The sequence below is a fragment of the Lactuca saligna genome, chromosome 3 (genome assembly GCF_052625555.1).
Source record: "Lactuca saligna cultivar CGN05327 chromosome 3, ASM5262555v1, whole genome shotgun sequence".
Taxonomy (NCBI): Eukaryota; Viridiplantae; Streptophyta; class Magnoliopsida; order Asterales; family Asteraceae; genus Lactuca; species Lactuca saligna.
In genome coordinates this window covers 100,024,999-100,035,689 of record NC_136419.1, presented here as the reverse complement: position 1 = coordinate 100,035,689, position 10,691 = coordinate 100,024,999, and the positions used below count along the sequence as shown (strand labels likewise).

Here is a 10,691-nt window from a genome sequence, read left to right as displayed (position 1 = left end):
CAGCCCCTAAAAGATCACATATAATCGACATAAAAGTTTTTAACAATGACCAAAATTACAAAAATAAAGTATACACAAAAACAAATAATGATGTGATCTACTCAAAAATTAATAAACACATAAAAAAAGTCATTCAGCTTTTAAGTCAATGTCGTTTATATCATATCCGGCTAAAAACAGCTTAAAGCAAGAAAATGACAGCCGTGTCATTCAATTTAGTTAAAAGGTTAAAAAGTACGATTTCTTTATGCTTTGATCTATTTATTTCATTTTATTTTAATAATTTATTGTAATATTAGAAAGGGATTAGAAACTTCTCAAACTTCATTAGCCTCATATTTAAAACTAAAACGCGTACATATTAAGTCAAAGATTAAATTAAGTAACACGGTATTTACATAAATTACATAATATATACAAATGGTTCTCTTACAAACGTTAAAATAAACAATATATGATGAATAACGTGTGAAGAAATGGTTGTGATTATTAATTTATTATCCCACAAATACAATTAACATTGTGTTAGTATCTCAACACCATTTTCGGTTATCAAAAGTGTGTGCTCAAATTGTGCCGATAAACTTCCATCTTCTGTCACAACTGTCCAATTATCATCCCACATTATCGGGTGAATGCTACCCATTGTCAACATCGGTTCTACCAAATTAAGACTCAAACTCAGATACAGATCTTTGGATAAAATGTTGTACACATAAAGTCTGTTTATTGTATATTCTAAACCGAATAAACAATTTGAACGAAGATGAAATAATCATTTTAGGGGAAAATACAAATCTAACAAAAATCCTTAATTACTTATCCAAAAAAAAAAAAAAAACACATTAGCCAAAACTAGCCCCACGAAAGAATAGTTTGGACACAGTACAGTCTATGCTTAAAATCTACTATTTCGCTAATTTGTCTACTATTTCGTGTTTTGTATATAAAAATAATTTTGAAGAAATAAAACCGTAGGTTATTTTAAAACCTACGGTTTTTTCTGTATTATTTACTGTTTCCCAAACCGTAGCCTACGGTTTGGGTAAAATCTACGGGTTTTTTTTTTTTAAACTATGGTTTTGGGCTACAAAACTACGGTTTTTTATTTTTTTAATTATTTTAAGAGAATATTTTTTGAGAATTATTTTGATTAATATTATTGTTTATAAAATGTAGAGTTGCTTTTTGACAATTATTTTGTTAAAAAGTATTTTTTGTAAAATATAGTTTTTTAACAATTAATAGAATAATTTTTTGCTAAAATGTAGATTATTTTTTTGAATTTGTTGATTGATTTTTTTGGTAAATTTGACTACTTTTTTCTGAAAATATGAAATACTTAATATATATAGAATAGGTTCAAAACAGTAGTCCACTCTGATAAAAAAATAATCAAATTTAACAAAAACGTAGTCAAATATAGCAAAAAATTAGTTAAATTTACCAAAAAAACCAGTCGAACAATTTCAAAAAAAAAAAATCTACCTTTTAGCAAAAGATTATTCTATTAATTGTTAAAAAAAAAAAAAAAAAAAAAAAACTATTTTATATTTTGCAAAAAATATTTTTAACAAAATAATTGTCAAAAAACAACTCTACATTTTATAAACAATATTTTTAATCAAATTAATTTTCAAAAAATACTTTCTATTAAAAATTAAATAAATAAATAAATAACTATAGTTTTTTAGCCCAAAACCGTAGATTATATTCCCAAAACCATAATTAAAAAAAAAAAAAAACCATAGATTTTACCCAAACCATAGGGTACAGTTTGGGAAACAGTAAATGATATAGAGAAAATCGTAGGTTTTCAAATAACCTATGGTTTTATTTCTTCAGAATAATTTTTTTTTATACAAAACACGAAACTATAGACGAATATAAATACCTACGGTTTTATGGGCTAGTGTGGGACAAATCCTAATGTTTTGCTAAAAATTGTTAATCGTTTCCTTAATTTGGCTTAGATTAGTAATTGCCCCATCATTTTATCCTTATATTCCAAAACACAAATTTCACCGTATTAATCAATTTTAACAGTATTCGTTAAATAATTTAGACAACACTTAATGAAAAGAAAGAAACAAGGTAGCCTACCAATGGTGAATGTTTGATTCAACATCATGCGTCCACGTTCATTGTTCCCTAAATAGACGAAAAATAATGTACAATAATACAAATGAATTACATTATGATAAAAGAATAGAAGAAAACAAGTAAATAATTTAGAGATAAAATTAAACAAAATGACATAAAGTTTTATATAAAAAAAATTACTGTAGTGTAGAATAACTGGGTCACTGTGGAATACGCGCCCGACCCCATGACCAACAAATTGTTCCACAACACCGTAACCATGTTCATCTGCATAGTCACTATAAAAAAAAAAAAAAAAAAAAGTTTGATCTTTAATATAAAAGAAATTATAGCTTTGAGAAAAGTATTTTATTTTTATTTTTTATTGTCTTACTTTATGATTTTGCCAATTTTGTTGAACTCAACTCCTGGTGCACATACTGATATTGCTTTGTATAGGCTTTCTTTAGTTACCTACAAGAATAAACGTAGCAAGTTTATGAATTAACTATGATTAAATATTTAAATTGCAAGAAAAACCTTTATCACATATTAACATTAATCTCAGTCTCAGTCTCAATCTTAATCCCAATCCCAGCCACACTTGCTTGGGTGGAATAAAGATTTCAATTTGTCTTATTGACATAAGTCACAGTCACAATGTTGGTGGGACAAAAAATTATAAATTTTGTCCCATTGACAGTTTGTTACTAACCCACTTTTTTGGGCGGGATAAAACGTTGTAGATTTTGTCTCACTGATAGTTGTCACTGTCCCACTTTTTTTTATAGGATAGAATCTTGTAGATTTTGTCCCATTGACAGCTGTCACTATCCAACCTTTTTGGATGGGACAAAAAGTTGCAATTTTTGTTCCGTTGACAGCTGTCATTGTCCCACCTTTTTGGGTTGGGACAAAAAATTATAATTTTTGTCTTATTAACAGCTGTCACTGTCCCACCTTTTTGGATGGGACAAAAAGTTGCAATTTTTATCATCACGTTGACAGGTGTCACTATCCCATCTTTTTTGATGGGACAAAAAGTTGCAATTTTTGTTCCGTTGATAGCTGTCACTGTCCCACCTTTTTGGGTTGGGACGAAAAATTATAATTTTTGTCTTATTGACATCAGTCTTTTTCAAACGCAGTGCACGAGGTATACATGTATACGTGCCTTGAGATCTACGTAGATGGAGTTTCTCAAAGCAATACCTGCACAAGGTTTTTCGCCTTATCATCAACATCTCCACAAAAGAATGATGCCGATGTGTCACCATGGTAACCCTATAAAGCGAAGATTATTATAAATGCATATAAAACAAAAGTCAATAAATACCTAAACAAAAACCTACATTGAGATAAACAGTAACATCTATGTTGATAATATCACCCTCCTGTAAACCCAAACATCAAAAAAAGATGTTAACTAAATAGTAATGTAAAAAGAATTAAGTAATTTTTACAATTAGGTTGCATTTGTTACACTGGACAAAAGACAAGGTAATTTTTTATGATGAGGGTATTCATGTCTTTTCAAGTTTTTGTCCCGTTGACATCATTTGCAGTCTGAGTCCAATGCATGACAAACACAGTATAATGTTTGTGGAGGCAAACCTCAAGTTCACGTGAATCAGGGATCCCATGGCAAATACATTCATTTACCGAAGTGCATACACTTTTTGGAAATCCACCATAACCAAGAGGTGAAGGGTATGCTCCATTATCAATGATCATCTTGTGAACTTCTTCATCAATTGCATCTGTTGTAATACCTGGCTGGTAATTTATTAATCATATAAGTTTATTATTCTAGCCAAGATTTTTTTTTAAAAAAAAAAAAACTTAGAAAAGAAATTATACAATTTTGAATCGAAAAAGAATAGAATTTTCCTCACAAATCAAGATTTTGATATTAAATACCTAATGTAAGTAAGCTTGTGTTTCTAGGGCTATTATCGGTTATAAGGATGAGAATGGTATTTATGTCTTTTACAGGTCCCATATTTTTGGTTGGAACAATAAGTTGCAATTTTTTTCCTACTGACATCAGGCTCTATCCCACCTATTTTAGTGTGATAAAAAGTTACAATTTTTGTCTTATTTACATCTGTCTGTCTCACCTTTTTAGGTGGAACAAAAGTTGAACTTTTTTTGTCCTATTGACATCAAGATCTGTCTCACCTTTTTTAGTGTGACAAAAAATTACAATTTTTATCTTATTTACATCTGTCTGTCTCACCTTTTTTAGTGTGACAAAAACTTGCAATTTTTGTCTTATTCACATCGGTCTATCCCACCTTTTTTGGAGTGACAAAAAGTTACAATTTTTGTCCTATTCTCATCTATCTGTCTCAAATTTTCAGGTGGAACAAAAGTTGCAATTGTTTTGTCCTACTGACAGGTTCTGTCCGACCTTTTTTAGTGTGACAAAAAGTTACAACTTTTGTCCTATTCACATCTATTTGTCTCACCTTTTTAGGTGGAACAAAAGTTGATTTTTTTTTATCTTATTGACATCAGTTTTTGTTCCATCTTTTTTAGTATGACAAAAAGTTACAAATTTTATCCTATCGACATTTGTCTATCTCACCTTTTTGGATGGGACAAAAAGCTGCAATATTTATCCCAGTTTGTCCCACCCTTTCAGGCGGGGCAAAAAATTACAACTTTTATCCTATTGAAATCTATTTCAGACTTTCAGTCATACTCAACTGCATGTCAAATGCACTATAACCTGTTCTGTTTTGTCCTGTCCTGTCTTGTCTTACTTAACAGATGGGGTATAAATTATAACCTTTACTAATGTCCCGGCATACTGAAGAACTCGTGCAGCAAGATTCCCAGCTGCTCTCATACATTCTATACCCTTTTCATCATGAACTTGAGCTCCACTACTAATTCCAGGTGGCTTCATGGAATCAACATAAGGAGGCTTTGGTATATGATCAGGAACAAGGCGTTTAGGGGACAATTTTCCAGGTTTTAAACGTTTGTGTTTCATGTCTTGGAATTCATCTGTATTTCTATTGCTCCAACAAGAATTAGATAGAAAATACATGTCAAATTTGAATGTTATATATGGTATTAGACTATTAGTGTATTGGATTGAATATATATGATACCTTCTGTTGAATAGAAGATTTGTTATTCCAGTGAATGTTCTTGATAATCGCATAGAAATATGTTTATGACCTGTGATTTAACTTTTAACATGAAAGGTGATTTACAATAGATACTGATTTCCCAAAATAGAATAGTTTTTTGGTAAATGGGGATTAGGGAAATTGGATCCAAACACGCCAAATAAAGTGAAGAGCTTTAAAGTTAGAAATGTTTCTAGGATAGATTGTAAAGCATCACAACGTAGTATTTTCATCGAGCAGTTGGCGTGCATAACAACATCTATTTCAAGATTATGGATTCAATTCTATTGCCAAATGTTACAATTAACAAGATATCAGCATTGTGGTCATACAAAGTCGCAAAAGATTAAGCGTTAAAGGGAGCTACAGTATATATGAATCTCAATTGAACAGAGACTTTAAATACAGTAAGGTCACATAAGCTACAAACGGAATTTGCACCAGAAATAAGGTTATAAGGGTTATTCATTCGATGGATTTGGGTCTATGGTGATACTTCTTTCGACAAAAGCGAACGCGCTATGGAGATTAACAGTAGGATAGATTCTTGGGCATTGAAATCACAAAGACAGACAAAGAAACTGGATATAGATAGGGTGAAAAAACCTGGGTTGTGGCGAAAGAGGTGATGTAGGGGTTGCTTTGATCGGTGATAGGAACAGTGTCCGACAAACGGTGAGAGGAGACGTGGTCGAAGTGTCGCCGCTGCCGCGCCTACCATTTCTTCTGAGTATTATCCAGGCTACTCCTCCTCCCCGCCGCCTCCGCCTCCGCCTCTTATCCACTGGTGTCCGCCACAAATTCCACGAGCCTTTGTAATATTCGAGCGAATCGCATAAAATGCTACTACATAAGTACGTATTTAGTGGCTAGTTTTATTTGGAAAGATTTGGTTTTATAACTTGAGTTATATTGAAAAAAAATGATAGTAAATTTAATAAAGGTCTCTTAAAGAAAATAAAAAGTTAGCTAAATGCTATAAATAAGTATAAAAATAGATTTCGCGGGATATTGTAAAATCTTCACTTGGGCTGCGAAAATATAAATGGAATCAGCACTTTTTCATGCCTACTGTATATTATTATTATTTTTGTACGTTTTATATGTTTATTAAAGTTGGATAGTTGGAATAGGTACGCTATTTACAAGTATATATATTTATTAAAGTTGTTATTTATAAATTATTAATTTAACTTTATATACGACATATTTGCATGTGGAATTATTTGTGGGCATGCACTTCAAGATGCGTAAGTATTTTATGAAACTAGAAAATTACATATATCTTACTGTGTGTGACGAAGTTATGAAAAATGTTTGTCTTTAGTTTTCTTTTTCTATTGAATGTATATTTACTTTTTTATTAAAATAAAAACTAATTTATTTTTCAAAATTTAGTAATTTGTTAGTTTTCTATACTTTTAAATATAAAAGATATTTTTAAAAAATAAAAATAAAACATTTAGATAGGAAAATGGGAGATGTTCCCTCCTTGTTGACAAGGATTTCTTGTACATAAGCCAAGGAGATTGATACTCATATTTGGGCAAAATTAATATTATTTTTTATATATGTGATATATATTATAAGTGAATATCTAACCATAACAATAATTTCAAGAAGTGAATCAACCAAGGTTAAGAATGAGATTGATTTAATCGGAGATCCATGAACCCTATTGTAGTTAGCGCCTCAGAGGCGGATCCAAAAGTTTTTTAAAGAGGGGGCAAAAAATTCAACTTGAAGCGGTTTGAAGATGTACACGCAAAAAAAATGAGAATTTGATAATTGATGGAATTTATGTTGCAACTTATTGATTCTTGCAAACAAGTATCTTCCACCAACAATTTTTTTTTTTAAACGGCAAATAAAAATACTATAATCTACTTCAAAACTAACACCTAATACCACCTATGTTCACCACGGGACTTGAACCCTCGACCTCAAAGAAGGAGGACACCATCTGATACCGCTGGGCTAGAATCTATTTGGTCTTCCACCAACAATTAAACCACATTTATTATAGTAAACAAAACATAGTCATTTTTTTAATATTATAATTAGATAATGGACAACCACTTGTCTTTTTCAAGATATCAAAATAGACATAAACTAAGGAAATACAAATAAAGTAGTTCCATTCAACAATGACCATCTAATAAACAATAATCTGTCATGTACTCGGTAATTAGCAACGACGGGATTTCATAGTTTGAAATCTTTTCAAAATGCTGTCATTTGGAATCGTTTGAAAAATCTCTTTCTCGATGTATGTAACCAAACAATCATTCAACCATTGGTCCCCAATTTTGTTGCGTAATCGAGTTTTCACAATCTTCATTGTTGAAAATGATCTTTCAACTGAAGCCGTTGTGATGGGTAAAGCCAAAACAAGTTTGATCAGTCGATAAACCAAGTGGTAAATGAAATTTTTCTTTGTCTCGACTAGCTTCATTGCAAGGTATCCAACTCCATTTAATCCAAAAAAATGAACACTAGATTTCATATCAAAAATATACGTGTCAAGCTGGTTCTCAAGAACAAGTATGCATGTTTCAGAAAAGTTTAAGGGATAAAGTTGGGTTAAGGTAACAAATTTCTCCTTCTTGAAAGATGAGAAAGAATCATCGGGGTTCAAGCAAGCCATACAAAGTAGCAATTCAGTAGTGGTTTCATTAAACCTACTTCTAAGTTCTTGAAGCACTCAATCTATCACATTTTTAAATAAATCATTTTCATAATGATGAAGATTCGTCACTTGCTGAGCTACACGATGAGTCCTACCTCGAGCTACAAAGACATCATCCATATTTGGAATACCAATACTATACTTTCACAAAATAAATAAACTTCTTTGACCAATGATTCCCACCCTTTGTTTCTTAGTGTTATTAACCTTTGTTTTGAAATACCAACTAGTTCCATAGCATTCACTATATCTTGATCTTTCCTCTATAATGCAAATGATAACTCATTTGTAATTCCGAGTATACTTTTCATCAAGATCGACGCAAAAACAAAATCAAAAGATTGTGTCAAATCCAATAATATGACCGCTCTTGCCTTTTGCTTAGAGCTCCTATAATCCTCAACAACATACTCAAGTACCTCAATTATAGAAGAAAATAAGATACCGATGTTCAACAATGTTACGTAATGAGATCCCCATCGTGTATCGGTTGCCCTTTGAAGAGTATATTCTTGATTTAACCCTTTACCAGTTTCAATTTCTCCAACATCTATTGCTTCCAGGATCTTCTCAGCTTGTTTCTCATGAAGCATATCTTTACGCTTACAAGAGGCTCCAACAACATTCACTAACTTACTAATCATAGTGAAAAGCAAAGCAATATCAACATGATTATTAGCTATAGCAACAAGGACCAGTTGGAGTTGATGTGCGAAACAATGTACATAAAATGCAGAGTTGTTATCCTTTAAAACCAGAATCTTGAGACCATTAAACTCACCTCACATATTGCTAGCTCTATCGTAGCCTTGCCCACGAATCCGCGACACAGTAAGCTTATATGTTGCAAGTAATGAATCAATGGCTGCTTTCAAGGACAAAGAGTTAGTATTTGGTACACGTACAATCCCAAGAAAGCGTTCAATTACGAAACCTTTTTTGTCTACATATCGAAGTACAAGTGCCATTTGTTCTTTTGTAGAGACATCACGTCATTCATCAACCAAAATAGAAAAGTAGTCATCCCCAATATCTTCAGTTATAAGCTTACTAGTTTCAATTGCACAAGACGATGCTATATGTATTTGGATTTTATGAGAGTCCAACTTGTTGTTTTTTGGAGCATTTTGCAAGATGAATTTTCTTATTTCTTCATTGTGTTCTGCCAAAAGCTTCAACAACTCTCTAAAGTTCCCCTGATTACTTGAAAGTTCTAACTCTTCATGGCCCTGAAATGCTAAACCTTGATGTAGAAGGTATCGAACACAATCAATAGAAGCGAGTAATTGAGTCGTATACTCAATGTTGATTTGATCAGATTCCTTAACAAACGAATACGCAATGTGTTAATTTTGATTCATCAAGTCTTCACAATTTTGTCGGGCTTGATTGCGAGCACTCCCTGGACCACTAATATGAATTTTAAATCTTTCCGGCTTTTTCCAATTATTGAATCCTTCGGTTATGAAAGACTTGCCATCACTTGCTTCGACATCATCATCACATAAATAGCAATATAAGCATAATGCAGCATCTTCCGTCACGTTGTATTCTAACCAAGGTTTGTATAAATCCAAATCGAACCAACCACAAATAAATCTCCTTTTCGTCTTACTAAAAGCTGTTTGACAGAACTTATGACCGCGTGGCTGATGAGGACCTCTTTGTAAGTAGGCTCTTCGGATTTTCTCACGATCGTTAGGATTATATTTAGACATTCTTCTTTGAGTCCCAGGGTCGGCAAGAAGTTCATTTAAATTAATTTCTTCACAAATTCTTTTTGAACTTTGTCCCATGTTCGTAGTTTGTTCCAAATTTGGCTTTCTTTTTGAACTCTTCCCCATTTTTGTAGTTTGTTCCAAAATTGGCCTTATTTTTGAGCTCTGCCCAATGTTTGTGGAAGTTCTAATAATAAACTTATCCATTTCCCCTGTATTTATAATTACAAAGTATAAACCCTAATTAAAAATAACACCCAAATTAGTGAATAATAATTGTATCATAAATTCAGAATATATATATATATATATATATATATATATATATATATATATATATATATATATATATATATATATATATATATATATAAAGAAGATCAATCAAACGTAAATTATTTAAAAACTATTGAGGTGGACGTGTGTATTGGGTATAGAAAGTGAAATCAATTAACAATTCAACATAATAAGATTCTAGGACATAATACCGAATTATTTGAAAAATAATAAAAAAAGAAAGTATATGAATATGTGTCATGTGTACCTTGCAGATGAAACAATGGAAATTGGAAAATCAAATCAAACACAAAACTCAAAACTGTAAATGAAAAGAGCAAGCAAAATCAAATTGTTGTCGTGAAGACTAAAGGAGGCGTGATTTCTTGTTTTTATTTACCTTTCTTATCTTTTGACTGTGTGAATAAAACTGCCAATACTACAACATTTAACCCTCCTTAATTTGCGATGTTTTTTTTTAAATTTCAAAGATATATTTTTAATATTTTTTTTGTTGTTGTGGGGGGAGCCGCCCCCATTGCACCCACTGTGAGTCCGCCTCTGATTATAGTAAGCTTATGCGTATTTTAGATAGCGATGCTTCCCCGGTGCGATCCATGATACCTTCATTGACATGACAAAAGAAGTATGAGCAAGGAAAGAATAAGGGTTTGTTTGATTTAGCTTCTAACCAGGTTCAAAGGGGAACCGAGTAAAAAAACCAAATTAGCATGTTTGATTTGAATTTTAGAGTCATGGACTTGGTTAAAGATGTGGACTCGA

The 10,691-nt window shown here is 31.6% G+C and overlaps 4 protein-coding genes across 5 annotated transcripts; all 4 read right to left on the bottom strand.

Annotated features, from left to right (window-relative positions):
• Nucleotides 1-373: 373 nt before the first annotated feature.
• On the bottom strand, nucleotides 374-6,089 carry LOC145037057 (methionine aminopeptidase 1D, chloroplastic/mitochondrial-like). 2 transcript variants are annotated; one of them, XM_078985607.1, is made up of 10 exons: nucleotides 5,832-6,089; nucleotides 5,205-5,285; nucleotides 4,877-5,105; nucleotides 3,697-3,858; nucleotides 3,435-3,476; nucleotides 3,295-3,366; nucleotides 2,477-2,556; nucleotides 2,284-2,381; nucleotides 2,104-2,151; nucleotides 374-660 (listed from the first exon to the last, which is right to left on the bottom strand). In XM_078985607.1, the coding sequence occupies exons 2-10, from the start codon at nucleotides 5,255-5,257 to the stop codon at nucleotides 515-517; spliced, it is 930 nt and encodes a 309-aa protein (XP_078841733.1). In that variant the 5' UTR covers nucleotides 5,258-5,285; nucleotides 5,832-6,089; the 3' UTR covers nucleotides 374-514. The 2 variants fall into 2 exon arrangements, with proteins under 2 accessions (XP_078841733.1, XP_078841732.1); XM_078985606.1 differs by having other exon boundaries at nucleotides 5,205-5,274.
• Nucleotides 6,090-7,413: 1,324 nt separating this feature from the next.
• On the bottom strand, nucleotides 7,414-7,872 carry LOC145035829 (uncharacterized). The gene has a single exon (XM_078984337.1). The coding sequence runs from the start codon at nucleotides 7,870-7,872 to the stop codon at nucleotides 7,414-7,416; it is 459 nt and encodes a 152-aa protein (XP_078840463.1).
• A 57-nt stretch (nucleotides 7,873-7,929) lies between these two features.
• On the bottom strand, nucleotides 7,930-8,882 carry LOC145035827 (uncharacterized). The gene is made up of 4 exons (XM_078984336.1): nucleotides 8,701-8,882; nucleotides 8,289-8,550; nucleotides 8,122-8,177; nucleotides 7,930-8,050 (listed from the first exon to the last, which is right to left on the bottom strand). Exons 1-4 carry the CDS (start codon nucleotides 8,880-8,882, stop codon nucleotides 7,930-7,932), a joined length of 621 nt encoding a protein of 206 aa, XP_078840462.1.
• Nucleotides 8,883-9,260: 378 nt separating this feature from the next.
• Nucleotides 9,261-9,758, bottom strand: LOC145035826 (uncharacterized). The gene has a single exon (XM_078984335.1). It carries the CDS (start codon nucleotides 9,756-9,758, stop codon nucleotides 9,261-9,263), a length of 498 nt encoding a protein of 165 aa, XP_078840461.1.
• Between the last annotated feature and the right edge of the window lie 933 nt (nucleotides 9,759-10,691).